Below are 19,921 nucleotides of genomic sequence, written 5' to 3' on the forward strand. Positions count from 1 at the left end.
TCTTTCCCATTCGTTTGCTGGTATGCTATTGTATTTCTCCAATTCTGCCATTTCTATCCGTTGGTTTCTTATGAATCTCCATATTTGTTTTTGTGTACCGTAGAAGTTGCTTTCCATCCTTTTTGTAAATTGTTCCCAGTGTTCATTTTTTGTTCTTATTACCAACTGCTTTATTTCATTTCGTATTCTTTTATAGTCTCGGAATTCTGAAGTATTTGATGTTTTGTATTTCGTGTAGGCCTCTCGTTTCTCTTTACATTTCTTTTTTTATTTCTTTTCTGAACCATGGTGTATTGTTATTTCTTTTGTTCAGTATGACTTTACGTTTTCCTAGAGATTCTGTTGCTGCTTCTTCGATGTTGTTCTTAATATTCTCCCAGCTCGCGTTTATATCTTCTATGTCGTCTATTTGTGGAAGCCTCATTTGGTACATTTATCTTGTAGAGTCATTCCACTATGATTTTACATAAAATTTTTTCTTGGTGATTTCCTGTAGAAAATGTTCTGGTGTTATTTTCATTCTTATTTTGCTAGTACTAGTTTGTGTTCACTCCCTGCGTCTGCCGAGTTAAAAGTTCGTATATCTAGAATCTGCTTTGGGAGGATTTTTCTATTAGTGAGTATAAAATCAATCATAGATTGGTGACCCTGTAGTTTTTAAATGTATATTTATACTGGAGCTTATGGTCGAAAAATGTATTATTGATTCTCAGTTTATTAAAAGCACAGATATTAGCCATGAGTTCTACATTTGCGTTGACATGATTTTCATTAAATCATTGTTTTACTCATGGAACTATCTTATTTCTGATTCGCGCATTAAAGGCATCCATAAGAATTAAGGATCCTTCATGAGGTATTTCATCCAAGATGGTTTGCAATTGTTCGTAGAATGCCTCTCGTTCCGCCTCGTGGTAAATTATACCATCAAAATTTAGCATGAGAACCTCGTACCACATATTCTGCATTTTTTCCGCCGTATTTTACAAGAATCTCATCTTCTTGTCAAGACACTTTTTACACTTGAACATACATATAATTATACTTTCCACACTTAAACCTATAGATAATTATGGAACTGATAAAATGTTTCATCCCATCTGTTGTTTCACTTTGAGCTGGTGATGAGACAAGCCGAGCAGATTGATAAAAGGGTACCACCAACAGCGACACGTAAGGTAAACTATCATTGTACCCTACCCAAACTTGCCTGTTTATTAGGTCTTATGCCTAAAATAGATAGCAGGATCAATAACTCGTATCAAAATGAACCAAATTAATAAAAAAACGGGAGCATCTTGGAAGGACCCAAAAATTAACAAAATCAGTTCAAAATAGGATGTAGTCCAGTAGACTAAGAAAGAACTATTAGTAACAAAAAGATCAAGATACTGAAATACTGGAGGTATTAGACCTATATTAACATACACGGTGGAGACAGAACCTGACACATCTAAAACTAGACGACTACTAGAAACAACAGAGATGAAAATACTTCGAAGAATCTCCGGGAAAAGTCTGTTGGATAGGGAGAGACGAGAAAACATAAGAAGAGCAGGCAATATAGAAGACATAAATGGATGGGTGACAAAACGGAAACAGGAGTGAAACGAACACATTAGTAGAATGGCAGAGGACAGGATAGTATGAATAGCGCGAGATAAGTCACCAAATGGACGAAGAAGTATTGGCAGACCAAGAAAAAGATGGTGCGATAATTGAAACAATTTAGGAGGCTAATATTTAAGAAGAAACAGGCTTCAAAACCTACATACAAGAAGAAAGAAGATGAAAAAGAAGATTTTTAGGTATAATTTTCTACCAATGATCGATTGGTGGATTTTTTACTTCTTATTTGAATTTTAAAATCTTTTATAAACCATTAGAATCTTTTAGGTTTTTTCCAGTAGATATGTATTCTTATTCATGTGTTAAAATCTCCGGTTGGTTATTGAAACCATATCATCATACAGCCTACAGCATCTACTGCTGAACATAGACCTTCCTCAGTTATGTTCAGTATTTCTGATTTCATACCTTGCAAATCCAGCTTGTTATGGTTCACTATATCATTTACATTATTCCATTATGCCTTTAGACAACCTATCACCATTCATTTTCGTTAAATATCCGGGTCAGTTTTGTTCTATTTGTGCTATCCTTTCCACAACATCCGTAATCCTTAATCCGAGTTTCATAATAATTATATTTGGAACAATTTAGCGTTAATATCAACATCAACCGCTCCATAAATCATTGAGTCTGATTTTTTCTACTGCAACCAATAACTATCTGTAATAATAAGTTTATTACTAGTTTTGTATTGATAAGTGACTTTGTTTCACAACGCTTTGTTTATTGGCTAGGAATACTATGAGCTTTGTTTATTGGCTAGGAATACTATGAGCTTAAACATAAGAAATATTAAAAACCAACATTGAAGAGGATGTAGAAGTAGATAAAGACAGTTGTTCTATTCCAAAGAAATCGTAAAGAAAAATTAAAAACTTGATTAATTTTCATAAATAATTTTAATTAACTCAATTATTAATAATGGAGTAACCACAGATAACAAAAAAAAAAAGAAGATAGAAACTTTAACTGCCCACAGAAGGGCTAGGTGTCGCAATTAAGTATAAAAATTCAATGATATATATATATATATATATATATATATATATATATATATATATATACATATATATATATATATATATATATATATATATATATATATCCACGTATCTATTATTTTAATTCAAGATACCAACCTTGTACTTAGCATTAGCGAATCCTCCAGTGAAGGAAACATTTTTCCAAGTGACAATCACGGCGTGCTTAGGATCGAAGGTGTCAGATCCAATGACGCCTTCTCTGATGTCCCATTTAAGTCTTTCTCTAATTTCTACACCCATTCTGTCTTGCCTGGTTCTTAAATCTCTTTCCATTCTAAAATAGACCCCTGGTGTTCTTTGATCGACGTCTCCATCACGAAGATTACCAATTCTGCATCTGCTGAAGAATATACCTAAACAAATAATTTTATATAAAGTGTACTGAAGACTATTACTGCTTTATAATCAATTTCAACGATTATATATATATATATATATATATATTTATATACATACATATATATACATATATATATATATATATATATATATATATATATATATATATATATACATATATATGTATATATATATATTTATATACATACATATATATATATATATACATATATATATACATATATATGTATATATATATATATATATATATATATATAGATATAAAAGTAAAAAGTAATGGCATGTCTCGCAAAACAGAAAACCAAAAATGGTATATCGATGCAAGGCAACCGTATATACGTATTTCTCTGATTATTGGTCGCCTTCAGTACGGTGGAGCATTATCCTTTTTTTTAGCATTTATATATATATATATATATATATATATATATATATATATATATATATATATATATATCAACCATTTCATTTTGGAAAGAGGTGGAATCCCAAAAAAACGCATAAAATATTAAATATTATGTCTATATCGGGTTAAGTCTTGACTGTGATGAAAATTACATTTTTAAATAACGTTATACCTAACTAATAAGTGTTTTTGGCTGACAAAAAATCTGAGGGTGGTATTGTTTACTCTTATAGTATCAAATTCTGACTATTTTGTGTGTTTGTTTTATTTGTGTGTATAATGTGTGTTTAACGTAGACTATGTGTTTGTGTATTGGGTATAATTGTAGATGATGTCTGCAACTTCCTTTATTCCGCTATATTTGGTGTGTTGCTCTTGTTGACGTCTTCTTCTAGTATTGGCAACCAAAGCCTGGTTCATTCTGCTGATGGGTTTGCTACATATTTTTCTTCATTAAGTAGGATAAGAGCTGTTTTTGATTTTTCTCTTTATCAAGTCTGTTTCGTTCATGATTATTGATGAATCTTTCCATTTTACTCTGTGCTTGTTATCTCAGGCATGCTTGCATATCTAAGATTTGTCGAAGTCCCTGTTCTTGATGTAAAATTTCATGCTTGTTTATTCTGACACTTAGTAACTTGCGATTTCTCCCACATAGAAATCGTTACATTCACAGGGTATTTTATAGATGCAGTTCTTTGATTTTTCTTGTCTGTTGTTGGGTTTGGTTTTGAACAGGATAGAACTCAGTGTGTTATTTGTTTTGAGTGCTGTTCTAATCACGTACTTATTTTCTATGCTTTTCAATTTTTCTGATAAACCCATTTCATATAATGATTTGATAATTCCTTTTTTGATGTTTACTTTATAGACGAAGTGGTAATTTAAATATCTGTTGGTGTGGTTTGGTTTTCTGTAAACTTTGGTTGCGTAATCGTATGTCTTCTTTTGTAATTATCACATCCAGAAAAGGAAGCAAATTATTGTTTGTCATGCAAAAAGGTTAATTTGGCCTTTGTTCAGCAGAATAGAGACATGGTATTGATTTTTTTATTTTTGGCTTGGAAGGTTTAGGAATTTTGAAATTATTAAGAATTGGCACGAGTACAGTCACTTTCAGGACAAACATTTTGTTTGTTTGGCGTTTTGTATAGGACGAGGTTTTTACATATACAATTGGGACATTTGAGGTATATTTTGGGTCAACTGATGCCTTTGAATAAGTGTTGAATGAGTGATGGTGTAATTGGTGTAACTGGTGGCATTTGGAAAAGTGATGGTAATTGTGATGATGAATATTGTGGTCTCGTACAAACTCTCATGGTATTGTTTTATGCTTTAAGTTGAGATACGATATTTAAATTGGATTAATTGGATTTTGGTTGTGGTGGATTTTGAGGTTAAGATACATGACCAGGTTTTTTATATTCATAACAGCGTTTTCGTCTAAAGATATAAATATTTTGTATATATTATCTTCATGGGTCACTAATATTGCCTCTGGAACGTTCAAGTTGGCTGGTTGTATATATATATATATATATATATATATATATATATATATATATATATATATATATGATATATACAACCAACTGATCATGCAGGGAAAGATCCAAGGAAAGAGAAGCATAGGGAGGCGTAGAATGTCATGGCTGCGCAACCTGAGAGAGTGGTACGGATGTACATCAAATGAACTTTTCAGAGCAGCCGTCTCAAAAGTTCGAATAGCTATGATGATTGCCGACCTCCGCCGCGGAGATGGCACTTGAAGAAGAATATATATATATATATATATATATATATATATATATATATATATATATATATATATATATATATATATATATATATAATTGGCGTCTAAGGTTCAAGATGTGGCTATATTCTGAATTTGGCGCTGATTCTGAAAAAAGTTATGGAGAAACCAGATGTAAACCAAGCTTTTGTAATTCTCGCCTTACTATATTGTGAGGAACTGTTGGGCATACGATTGATAAACCGAGTCTCACAGATGGGGTTATGAGACGTGTGGTAGTTACAATTTGTCCTTTTATTTTAATGTGACCATGATTGTTCATCAGTTAGTTAATTTAAGTTAATTAGTTAATTGTTACCTTCATTTTTGTAGGTTTTAGAGCACTCCAATAATTCGATACGACCCTGTAACCGCGAACCATTACTGATATTCGGTACATTTCCACTTTGGAACAGTTTTCAATTTTTTCTATAAATTAAGAAATTTATAGGTTAAAAATTTCTTAACTTTTTCTTTTGCTTAACAAAAAAATTTTGGAAACAATTTCCGCATTGAAAATAGAAACGTCAAAAACAAATATAAAATGTAATTCTCATTACAATCAGTTATGGTTTTATCACATATAAATAGAATATTTAATAATTTACATTATATATTAGTCGTAGATAAAATTTGTTCAGAGACAGAGCAGAGCTCAGAGACTAAATGTGTTCAAATTCTTTTTATTATCTTTCAAACTATCTCTTACTAATAAAATTTGTTGGTTTACTCACCAATAAAGGCAGGATCATTCTTTTTGGGCCATTCTTTAATAGGAAATACTAAAGGATAGTCATAATTTGGAGGTGGGTCGCTAAATTCCAGATATCCATTCACTGACACTCTTGTGTAGTTATACCTAAAAAGAAATTTTAGCTGTTTCACTTTTTTTAATTATTTAGAGAATATTTAGCATTTAAAGTTTTTGTAATTATTAACTACAATTTAACCCTACGTACTGTTACATTTTGACACAATAAAGTAATACTAAGGGTAACTAACCTATTTAATAATAAAGTACCGAGAAATATATTAAACGCTCCTTGCTATACTAGAAATGAATGCTATTACCATAGCGCCTGTTTATTTAACTACCCTCTACAAGAATGTTTAGAAGAAAGATTTTACTATATATATATATATATATATATATATATATATATATATATATATATATATATATATATATATATAAGGAAAATAAAATTGTATAATCAGTCAATAATATAAATTTTTACTATTAGTAAATAAATGTTATAAATTAATAGTGTTTTTAGTATTAGTGTTAGAACACTGTAAATAAATTAAAATAAACATTGCATTTAGAAGTAACGGATTTACGTGAATCGGAAGATCGAGAATTAAATTCTGTTGGGAAGAAGTCTGAATTAGTCCAACGGCTAAAGGACGCCCTGAAAGAAGAGGGCCTTGATCCAGAAACTTATGTATTTGAGGACAAGCATGTCGCTGTGATTTCGTCGATTTCGAAAGTTTCTGTGACATTACATCATTGGAAAGCAAACTTTCTGTCGATATCACATCGTTAGAAAACAAAATTACTGGTGATATATTGTTAAAAAGCAGAGTTTCTTGTGATACTTCAAAAGTTTCTATTGATATTTCCAAAGGCTTTACGGATATTGGAAATAAATTTTTCAACGATATTTCTTCTGAACAACATCTCTTCTGAAATCTTTAATATCACTTCTGAGATTTCTTTTCTTGGCGATAAAGTATCTTTGTTGGTAAACAAAGTTACTGCCAATATTTCGTCTTTTGAAGAAAAGATCAACGATATTGAAGAAATGATGTAGGAAACAGGGATATCAGATAGGATAATTCAATGAATTACAGTGAACTGTTTGTGTTGAGCTCCCAATTTTCGATAAAAAAATCGTCATAGAATAACTGCAAGAAACAGTTTAAATCAGCTGCAAGATTGAATGGATGGTCCAAAAAATAAAAGGCTGTAAACATAGCTTATGCTCTTCGAGGAGATGCCTTGGATGTACTTCAAACCATAGCCGTAGATGAGATAGATGATTTTAAACAAGAAGAGACTAAATATGTGATATGGTCATGAACACTTGGAGCATGTCTACCAGTCGAAATTTAAAAACAAAGAAAAAAACGAGATGAGACTTTTCAAGAATTTAAAATAAATTGCCAGATTAGTGCAATATGCTTATCCAATAGCTCCTGAAGCAATTATGGAAAAGTTGGCTGTTCAAACATTTATTGATGATCTTTGTGATCATTAGATGCATAGAACACTGCGATTAGCTCGTCACAAGAAGCTGGTGGATGTTTTGTCTGCCGCCTTCAAATATGAATCAGCTACGCAGGCCTCTGACGATATATCTTATTGCATCCAAGAAAACGAAGACAATAAACTGTTGTAATTGTGTTCCAACTTTTAGAAGTTTAGTGTCAAAGCCATACCTAGCCAACTAGGTAGAATATTGTGTGTTTTTATTAATATTTTACTCACCAACAATCTTAATTATTTAGGTATTTTGATATATCATCCAATATTAACAAATTAAGGATCAGTCTAGATTATTATGTATTTTTTTAAAATTATTTTTGACTGAATATTTTCATGACCAACCTAATAAAATTTCCCCCAATTTTTGTTGCATTTATTGTTTGGTTTCTAAAATCATGAATAACGCTCAAATTAAAGCAGTTAGATATAGAGTATGTTTAATAAATAATAAAGCATCATAAAATAACATTTCATTACGATATTAAAATACAGGGTGTTGAAGAAAACGCATACAATTTAAGAAAACCAATCGACTATATACCAAATAACAAATATTTCGATATGTTAATAATTTTAGACAATAGTAGATTATATTAAAAATCTTTTGAACATAAATATATTTTTTGATGTCAAATCGTACAATTCTGGAATTTTTAAACTACTAAACAAAAAATTGTAAAAGGTATTATTGTCTCTACGTATATTATAACATTATAATATATGTTTGCTCAATAAATTAGCAGTTCAAGCCAATCGCCAGAGAAGGAAATTTTTAAAATGCCGTTGTTTAAATTTTAAAATTGATTTACAGCTTTTATTTGTGAGTACACTAAGCTAGGTTCACACCGATCGGTGAAGATTGGGATTGATCCTTACATAGAAGATGTAAAAACCAGTACATATTTAAAACATAACGCGTACTAAGCTGTAAAAATAATAAAAAATCCTGAATTACTACTCTACCTGAATCCAAAGAAAGGCAATTGGAAGTTTAAGTTCTTGTGCACCTGTGGAATGGAAGATTGAATGTCCTTTTGGAAATCTCCCAAGTTATTATCACTACCTCCTTTATCGAAAAATGGGTACATAAAATGTTTCCTTATTTCTGCCAATCTCGTTTCGGTTATAGTGTATGGAGTCCCTCCTCCTCGTTGGTCAGTGTCTGGTGGAGCAGTGTCTGAGGTCATAGGATCTGGAAGAATTTTTTCTGTGACTGAGATTCAAATAAATATTAATATCTTTATATACATAATTTTTACCAAGAAAGCGCCTTAAGCATCTGTGTATAGCCCATATTGGCGGAAATTGTTAAGATCAGAAGAACCAATTTCACCGTGCAAATAAGAAAATTAGAAATTTCTATTTATAAAAAGGAAAAATTAAAAAGGAAAAATAAAGTTTGTAAATAACAAATATAGATTTTTTTTTCTTTTACATAGATACACCTGCCTAAAGAATTAGTCCTTATTATTATAATCTTACGCTAGATTTTCATCAAGGAACAGTATTGTTTTCATTTATATTTTTAAAGGTGTTTCTCAAAAAATATTTATTCAGAAAATAACTTACAACAGCTACCTTATGAAATAAAAATAAAAGTAGCGAATTGGTAATGTAGTTAAAAATGTGGACTAGTAAACGCAATAAAAGAAGAGCAACAAGAATTAAAGAATGTAAAGATGAGGGAAGAGAAGTTTAAGACATAGAAAAAAGCTAATAGTGTTATAGTAGAAGGAATCCCGATAGACAGAAAAAATCTAAATGTACTTAAGGTAGTCATAACTAATTTTATACAAAAATAATTTTGTATTGAGGTACAAATGAATAAAGCTTACAAACTAAGTGATAGAGCATGTCTTATGAAAAGGGAAAACAGGAAAGAATGATTATCATGCAGAGCAAATTCAAATTAAGAACAAGGAAGTTAAGAATAATACTAACAACGATCTAATATAAAAAGATGTGAAGATGCAATACGAAGTACAAAGATTTAAAAGTTGCAAAAGCAATTATAGGAACCAGAGTTTGCTACCAGAAATTAAACACAATGGGAACATATTATATAAAGAATAAATAAATCAAGATACACAAAAAAGATATAAATGATATTTAAAAAGATGTATTTGCATGTATTCGTGGATTTTGAAAAGGCATTCGATAAAGTACAGCATAAAATACTGGAATCAAACTGCTATCGTAAAAATTGGAAATAAGTTCACCGACAAAATCTCCATATAACGAGGAGTTAGACGAAGTTATATTTTGTCCCCAACATTGTTTATTTAAAAAGGCACTTAAGAGAAGAGCCACATAGAATAAAAATCAATGGGGAACTACTTAACTAGTCCAGTCGTCAGAGATTTAACTCCTAACAATCATACAAACAAGCTAAATTTTGCCGAGAATATCAATTTTGGGACCTCAACAAAGATGCAAAAAGTTTACCACTTCCCTCTAAAATCAGCCTCGCAAGGAAGTAAAAACGCAAAAAAGTCGATTTACCAAGAATCTGTACTTCATAGAAAAAATTTTCAAATAAAAAACGTAGCTGAGTTAATTTTAAGGAAAAATGTTTATTAGCACTTTTAGCGTAAAATGAACCGTTCTCTCAGAAACAACACTCGAAGCGACCGGCAATTTAAAATGTCAATTGCGCGCGCGAAATCAATGTTAAATATAATTTTTATCAACTCGATGGTAAAAATCGATATCTTTTAATCAGACTGTCCTATCGATAAAAATCAGAATGCGTTTTAAAGGTGAAGAGTGCAGCTTTCGTATACAATTTTTGTGTTTTGCCGCAAATGAACTTAGTTTTTATAAAGCTGTTCAATAAATAAACCTTGCGCGATTTTTTACAAAAGCTACACTCTTTACCTTTAAAACGCATCTTGATTTTTGTACTTGGATCAAAAGATATAAAATTTTTACCGTCGAGCTGATTTTTTTACAAATTTTATTGAGCATGGATTCGCTTCAATCCTTGTGTCTGAGAGAGCGGTTCATTCTACATAAAAAATAGTAATAAACGTTTTTGTTCAAAATTGTCTTAGCTACATTTTTTATTTGAAACATTTTTCTCTATGGCGTACAGATTCTTGGAAAATCTATTTTTTACCGGTTTTTCCCCTCAACGTAGGGGGTTTTAGAGGAAAACCCGGGGATAAAAGCGGTAAACTTTTTTGCATCTTTTTTAGCGTCCTAAAAATGACATTTTCGGCAACATTCAGCTTGTTCGTATAATTTTTAGAGGTTCAGTGGTATTTTCGTCTCTAACGACTAGAGTAAATGTAATAAGATACGCAGACGATACATTAATTCTGTCAAAAAATATTGAAGGCCACCAAATTCTGCTTGATCGTATTCACGAAGTAGGAGAGAAAATGGTCATTAAATAAACTCGAACACAGCCAAATTTTTATTCTTTAGTGGCAACCCACATCGAGATGAAGGAGCTTCAACTAAATGGAGTCCAAGTTAAAAAGTATACAAAATTACATATATATTTGAGAACTGTCATAACGGACCAACTAGATCTGGACATAGTAATAAAATGCAGAATAGCAATGACTAAAACTACTTTTATGAAAATGAAAACATTTCCTTGCAATAATTATCTCAGTTTAGAACTAAGACAAAGAATGGTTAAGTGCTATATTTATATATAAGTGCTATATATAGAGAATTCCTAAAGACTACCGGAATATTTCTTATCTGGGACACCTAGTGAAGGGAAATCGATATAAAATACTACAACTGATCCTTAAAGGCGAAAGGGAAGGCCGTATACGTGTTGGAAAAAACAGGTTTCTTGGTGAAAAAAAATCGGTTGCCTGTAAAGTCGGTTTTACGGGCGAAGATTTTACGTGACAACGTCTTTTTCTCGGTAGAATATTTATTGATATGAATATTATTAAATTGCACAATAGGAACAAGGAATTGAATGAAAATAAGAATTGCACAAATTTTAACTATAGAAATATATTTTGTTTACTAAAACATTGTACATGTAAACTTAAACTTAACTAATTTCTATTTGAGTGATTTTGTTGAGGATAGGACGATGATAGGAGAAATATGAAATGAAAGGAAGTGTTTCTGCTGTAATGTGTCTTGAACGCCAAGAACGCTCGAGAAAGACAGAGACACAAGCACGGAAGCACGCACCGATTCAACGCGCCTAATTCTCTAGTGCTGCGCGCGCAGCGGACCGATCATGTTTGAGTGGGAGAGAGACGCAAGGCATTCGCCGGTCCGGCGGGCCTCTCTCTCGTTCGGTGACTCACTGTAACAGACGTGAGCGGTCGTTACACTTTTTCATGAATGACTCCGAGCCACAACCTAATTTAAGACGTTGTCACGTCAAAAAAACAAACATTTGTGAATGGACTCAGATATCAGATACAGGACAATTATTCCATGTGGCAGAAAATCGAGAAGAATTCGCAATGGTGATCGCCAACGTCGGATAATTTTGATATGCCACGTGAAGAAGAAGAACTTATATTATACAAAGCATATGGGTTGGAGTCAATAAAAGGGGCTATTAGGTAACTATTTTTTAACTCGAGCTTTCAATTGTGTTTACAATCATTTTTTAAAATTAAATTTAGCAGCATAAATTTATTAACAAAACTAATTTTATTTGCTCTTGAAAATGATTGTAAACACAATTGAAAGCTCGAGATAAAAAATAATTACCTAATAGCCACTTTTATTGACTTCAACCCATCCAAATATATATATATCCACAAGAAATCTACGTTCCTGTAGTTGGCTGTATACCATATATTAAAAAATTTATTAAAATCCTTTGTAAAAGGTATATATTTAAAAACCCATATAAAAAACCATAAAAACCCATAGAGTTGCTTCCATAAAGTCCTCGTAGACACACCGTCTCAGGACTAGCAACTTCACGTGGAGTCATATGTCGCCATGTTACCTAATCCAACGGTAACATCTTAATATTTTATAAGAAATACTGTAAACCAAGTGTAACTAATTATTTTTTTAACGGGTTTTTACCCATATATTTAGTGGCTACATTCATGTACTCCTAGACACTGATGATGGAATATGGATTCCGAAAACGTTTTGTCTAACATAGCCCGTTTGGGTTTTTAAATATATACCTTTTACAAAGGATTTTAATAAATTTTTTATATATATATGTGTATATATGTATATATATATATATATATATATATATATATATATATATATATATATATATTAGCTAGAACAACTAAAGAAAGACAATTAAAAATAGAAGCCGTAAAGGGAAAGCTCTACATACGGATTATATAAAAATGGGACTTAACTACGGTGGAGAAGAATTAAGCAAAAAGTTATATAAATTGTAATAAGTCATTTGAAATGAAGACGATCTCGGAAGAAACTCGGGTAGTAAAAGAGAAATTATCACGCACAAAAAAGGCACCAAAAAATGTATAATAACTAAAGTGGACTACTATTAAACACTGTAAATAAAATTATATATATATATATATATATATATATATATATATATATATATATATATATATATATATATATATATATTGTATCAATAAAATCACACTTTTTCGTTTTTATAATGTACACTTGAGTCCAAAGAAATGATCCAGTATTTGGTAATTATTGCTTAGTGATCATCACAAAATATGGAATAAACTATGAAATAATTCTTGTTCATTGCTGTATAAATTGTTTTCTTCGTACTTAAATTTAAGTCATGCTTATGTGGTTAACAAATATTGTCTCCTGATTGAAGTTTCATATCCACTAAAATTTAGTGGACAAATCGCCAATATGGTGTAGAAGCATTGACTGATCTAAAACACCGGTGTGACTGTGTTGAAAACTCAACAGGCACTTTGCTTCTTAAGAAAAATAAAGAGTAGATAAAAATATTTACAGTACAATCTAAAGTTAATATTAAATTTTAACTTTTATCTATAAGTATTCCAGTCCACCCAATAACCAAACCTTGGAAGTTTTTATGTGGTAAAAATAAATTCGGCGTATTATTCACAATATTCTCTGGATTATCTCATTACTATCTGTGAATTATATTTAAAATTTCTATTTATTTTATAAACCACAAATATTTTTAATTATCTGTATTTGCATTTTAATGACCGCTGTACTAAATAAATAAGAATGAGAAGACAGAGTTGCATCCTCTCCTCTCTGTTGTTTAACATTTATGTAGAAAAGATCTTTCTGCTTGCACAGCAGGATTACATAGCAAACAACATAAAAGAATAGTTACAAGAGATAGTAAATATTTTTAATACAGTGGGAGAGCAATTTGGTCTCAACATTAACTTCACCAAAACGAAATTATTGATAATCAGGAGACAATCCCATACGCAAGCACAGTTGCGACGAAAAAGTGAAGATACAAATAGTAATAGTTAGAAATACATTTACCAAATTCAATATGTATTCAATTGCACATTTACATTGCAAAATGCACATAAGAAAAATGTCGAAAAGAAAAAAAGTTATATAGTGTCGATGTACTCTTTTACTTCAGGGGTGAGTGTCGCCCCTTCTCGGGGGGTAAAAATATTTAACCTTTAAATAACCACAGAGGTTATTTACACTTAAAATTGTTTATTTCTTACCTAAAAATGCATATTTTTGAGTGACTTTTCAAAAATAATTCGCAAACGGTACATTTAACAAAAAACAATACGAATTAAAAAGAAACCTTTCAAAATAATAAATTACGGTTTTTTTTAATTCTCATTACGGCTATATAACCTGATTTACAATTTGATAAAGGTAAGGGTTTATTTAAATTAACCTGCAATCGAAAATTTTATCACCAAATAACGTAAAGAATAGGTTAAAAAAAAATGCTGAGAATGTTAATAAAAGTATTTAATGAGTGTTTAAAATGAGCTAAGATATAAGCCATTGGGATGGAAAATACCCGAGTTATTAACAAATGAGCACGATTATCTCAATAAAAAAAGAAAAAAAATTAGCTTTATTTGTGACCTCTGTTAGTTCCAGAGTAATTTTGAAAAAATGGAAAAATTTTATTAAATTTCAAAAATTAATTCAATACTAAATTGAATATATAAGTTATATATTTATATAGTATATATAACGATATATGTATATATATATATGTATATATATATGTATATATATATATATATATATATGTATATATATATATATATATATATATATATATATATATATATATGTATATATATATATATATATATATATATATATATATATATTACAATACTTTTGTGGGAATTAATAAATGTTTAACTTTTGGCAAATGGTCAACTTAAATTTTTCTCAATTAAATTTTTTTTACTACTTTATAATGTAAATTACATGTTACTCTATTATACTAATATTTACAACTAAAATGCTTACCTTAAATTTAAAGTAGTTAAATTATAAAAGGTTTCATTGAACATGGAAATTCACCAGAATATATTATTTACCATATGTTTTATTAATCCCGGACCAATAAATCAAAGAAATTTACTCAAAAGTATTATTAAGTATTCTACATAAAGTATTTATTAGGGTGTAGAATATTACAGTTAATTATTACTACGCTGGTATAATATCAGCTGCACATTATTTTCCAAACATTTAATTTATCACTTTTTGGACATAAGCATTTAAAATTTCCACTATTTTATTTTGAGTATAATCTGGAATGGCTACAGAATACAAACTAATTTCCTCCATTTAAATCTATTTGAAGCTACATTTGGGTTTATTTTTCTGTAGGTTCTCCACTTTTCATACAATGTTTATCTGTCTTTTTGCCAATATTACATTTAGTTTCAATTATGCCATCTTCATATATTGTGTCCTAGGAATTCTCAGTTATTAGTAAGTAAGAAGAACTTAGTTACACAATTGTCACTAAAACTACAAAAACCCAGTATAACATCACTTTGAAACTCTCAATAATTCATTTTCGCCTTTTTATTTTCTATATCTGCTGCTTTTAGCACCATCTTCTTGCTTTGTCAAATACATATTTTGGAAAGTTTTTAACACAAAGTTTAAGTCATCTTCATAAAAATGTTTCATACAAACCACTAGAGTATGTGAGGGTTCTCAATATTATCCAGTAATACTTTATAGCCATTTTTGCTTTATACCAGCACACAAAAATAGACGCATAAGTGTCTATATGCGTCTATATTCTTTGTTGGAAGAATAATTGCTGGAAAAATTCGGAACCGAATATTTAGCAGGCATCTAGAAGAACTTTAAAAAATCGGCGATTACACTTTCGTCCAAAATAATAAGTGTCATAAAAGAAGGTATACATTTCCGTCCAAGTCCCTAAAATTGAGGTATACAAGTTCGTCCATAGGGTCAGGTAAATTTTCGTAATGCTTTTCGAACAAGCAATTAATATTAAATATATAAATATGTACGAATCTTCGAGTTTATTCATTTGTGAAAATATTCTCAAAGTGTTTATATTGCTATAGTCTTGAATTGTGTTATGAAAATCATTTATTCTTGAAACGTTATGGAGAATTTCGACGAACGTATGGTGGTGAAAAAAAAAGTGCAACGAAAAGAGGTGCTCCTTTTTTATTCGTGAATAACTATAAATTCAATTTTGCCAAAAAGTTAAAAAGTGGGGAATCACGCTGGAGATGTCGTATCAACGGTTGTAACGCTGCCGTCTACACAATTGGGGATGATGTAGTAATTTCTAGACAAAACTTAAATCATTCTCATGAAAGTCTGGAGACCAACTGCATTCAACAACAGTTTGTAAGAGTAGCAGCTAAGCGTAAAGCTGCAGAAGATAGAAGTACTCTACTCAGGAAAATTTTACATCGCGTTTTAAGTGAAGAAGAAAATACCAATTAATACATTATTTTATTGGTTTAAAATAGAACAACATAATATAGCAAAAACGAAAATCGAAACATAATATAGTAGTTTTATTTAGTATACATATTTACACTTAAATTAAGTAAAAATAGTAAAATAAACCTATAAAATGCATATGTAAACAAACACTAAACAGGATTTCTAGGCGTTCTATTCACTGTTGCCAAATTTCAATGTTTTTCGCCTCTTAAAGACGGCCATATTCAAACCAATGAGTGATTTTGTATTCTCTTGTTGTTCTTTCTTTGGTTCTGCTTCTACTTTTTTACTATATATGCTGTTTGTGTTTTTATTAAAAAATACTTCAACACACTTTTCTTAAAGATTAATTACAAGTTGATCATACAAACACGTGAGCTTAACTCTAAACAAGTTGTTTGATTTTGTTAAAGTTCAAAGTTTTCATTTCTTCTTTTTCTTTTTTTTTTAAATCGTGAGACCAGATAAATTTTCTAACATAGAGAATTGCCATTGGACAGATATTTTACTCTCAGAAATATTTAGTTTGATTTCTTTGTTTACTAAATATTTTAGCAACGAACCCAGGAAAAAAAATTCTGTTGCATGCTTAAAATCATCCTATAAAGCCACACAGGCGTGACAACAAACTGAAAAAAAAGCATCATCTTCAGTAACAACTATTGTGGATGAATTTAATTTTGAATTAACTTTCTGTTCTGGGCATATTTTACAGTACTTCATTTTCTGATAATTTTATTATGTGTTATCAATACATTATATGGTGTAAATAAATAAATATTGATTGTCGGTAGTTCTTTTTAAAGTTCTATTTTATTTACATTTGTTTACTATTAATATTGGCTATGACCACGTTTGGTCCAGTCACTTCTAGTCTGACAAAAAGTAACTAACTTCGCAAAAAAATAATTGCTGAATTCACTAGACCGTTGGGACTGGGATAAGCGAATTTACTATATCAATACAATAATAAGAAGAGCAGAAGAAGGATCCTTACGCATAACTTAAACGCCTACACGCTGCATAGCGTACGGCACCAGAAGAAAAAGAAGCTCACTAGTGAAATATGGCTGCTCTGACTACTCGATATGCCCTGAAAACTTCAGATACTGTAGCCAATTTTTAAGTTGTCATATTAGCCTAATCGCCTTCTAATTGTTTGGTTAGTAACCTAAAGTAAGTTTATCACATTAAAATATTGTTTCCAATGTCTACAGTTGTTCGTATAAGTAGTTTTTTCTGGAGAAATATTCCAGCATGTCGGGTATAAACTTCCCACAAACACAACACGTAAATACACTTGCACGATACGGGGTTAAATTTTGAATCTATTAGTCACGTACACTTGGCTTCTAATGTCTTGAATGAGGGCAACAATAAGATACAAGAATTTCCGCATTCCTAAATTAGCAAGAATAGTACAAGTAAGATAATAAACATTTATCACACTCCATAAACAGAAATATCATCGTAAAAACAACTGAAAGTCAATGTTGGTGAGAATATTATTTTTATAAAGTTTAATGTCCAGGTTGGACTCTGGAAAATGTTCATTCTGCTACTGTTTTTATTGTTATCGATTACACTTCGTATTTAAAGCTACTGAATTCATACTCTCTTATCTTGATGTTCCATTCTCTCGTTTATCTCTGCCCATTTCCCTCTAGACTCATATAGTTTATAATTTTTACCTCATTGATTTTCAGTTCGTACATAGATAGCCTGGTTAATAGTATCTGAAAGTTATCTTTTATCATTTTGATGTGATATATGCAACAATTGATATTCTTGCGATTTTTCAACAATATAGTTCCTCTCAAGTAACAAGTTTTAGCAAGTTCATCATAAATATATAAAATATTGCAATTAAAAAGTCTACGTTAGACCTTATCTTATTAATTCCGAACTCTGGGCCTTTTTGCTATTACTGATACTTTCGATAATATCTTCTATATTTTTATATAGATTAAACTTAAAGCTAAGATTAATAGTATTACAAGAATTATTATTAAATTCAACATATCTTCCACTAATTACCCCTTTCCGATTTTTACAAACTTCTCTCTTCTTCATTACCAATTCTGCTTATTCATTGGTAAATAGATACCTCTATGGAAGGTTGTGACTCCATTTTTTGCGCGGTAGTTTGATAGTTTTTTTACCGATTGATGATTGACCTCTAACTATTTTGACTACACGGGTCTCCCCAATTCTGCTTGTATGGTCATTCCATTCTTTTTTTCTGTTTGTTCCATGTTAATACACTGTAATTTTTCTTCTAATGTCTTCACTATTGTCTCGATCTCTCGACATATTTCCTGTAACTCTTCTTAGAACTCTTATTTCCGCCATTTTCAGTAGTCTTTGTGTTGTAGCTATATCGGGTCTTGTTTCTAAAGCATAACAGAACGAAAAAATCGCCAAGTACAGGGATCTGGAAATTCAAATACGAAGACAGTAGAGAATGGAAAGTACCCAGACAATACTCATTATTCTCTCTACTACTGGAGTTATTCCAAAGAATCTCCTAGAAAACATAAAAAAGCTAGGTCTGAATGAACATATCTACAAGACCATGCAGAAAGCTGTACTACTCTCAACGTCCAGATGTGTACGAAATACTTCAGCATACCAAGTCACCTAGTGCTCGATCGATAACACGAAAAGAGTCCCACCAGAGCTCAATCCTTTTGATACCGTAAGTATCTGGGATGAGTGAATTTTCTCCTTAGAGGGAGTGTAAGCCGTATGGCTAAATCTGGATATATAATAATATTATACCTTTTATAAAGGAATTTTTAAATATATTTTTTTACTATTTTTTTAGTTTTATAAGTTGAGATAGTCATATTAAATGATTTTGCTCTTATGTTAAATCTGTGGACTAGTCTTTGCAGACTATCTTGATCTTGGGCTATCAATATTGCGTCGCTTGCGTAATAGAGTAGTTTTACTTTTTGTTTCCCATTCTGTATTCCCTTTCTTTCGTGACAGATTTGATGATTTCATCCATAAATAAATTGAGTAGCATAGGTCTCAATGAGACCTTATATTATCCCGCTGCCTATGTCTATAGGTCCTGTAAGTTGTTCATCTATTCGATACCATCGATTTCTATTTTACATCTGATTGGTTCTTTCTTCTTTTTTGAATAAGATTCTCTGAATAAGATAAACAGCATTTTTTTATTGTATTGATATCCTAAAATCCATCTAACAAGCCTAAATTGTCCACTACTAAACGTAGACCTTCCTAACTTCTGGTCTTCTCTTCATCTTGTGTCCGTTTTATTCAGTTTACAGCAATGTTCTGTGTGTTGTTCGTTCATTTGCTGGGTGACCTGCCTCTACTTCTGTACGTCTCGTGTCTTGGTCGTCATTCCACTATAATTTTTGTCCACTGCTCATCCGTCATTCTACCTACATGTCTGGTCTAATTCCATTTTTGATGCAAAATAGCTTCAACAGCGTGACGCATCACCATCTTTTTCCTAATCACTTGATTTCGAACTCGATCCTTAT

At 30.6% G+C, this 19,921-nt stretch overlaps 1 protein-coding gene across 1 annotated transcript in view; it reads right to left on the minus strand.

Moving 5' to 3' along the window:
- Positions 1-19,921, minus strand: part of mesh (sushi domain containing 2 mesh) — a 97,122-nt gene that overhangs the window by 53,378 nt on the left and 23,823 nt on the right. The window contains 3 exon segments of the mRNA XM_072530060.1: positions 2,772-3,028; positions 5,974-6,098; positions 8,472-8,700. Of these exon segments, the coding sequence (XP_072386161.1) occupies positions 2,772-3,028; positions 5,974-6,098; positions 8,472-8,700 (611 nt within the window).

The sequence above is a fragment of the Diabrotica undecimpunctata genome, chromosome 4 (genome assembly GCF_040954645.1).
Source record: "Diabrotica undecimpunctata isolate CICGRU chromosome 4, icDiaUnde3, whole genome shotgun sequence".
Taxonomy (NCBI): domain Eukaryota; kingdom Metazoa; phylum Arthropoda; class Insecta; order Coleoptera; family Chrysomelidae; genus Diabrotica; species Diabrotica undecimpunctata.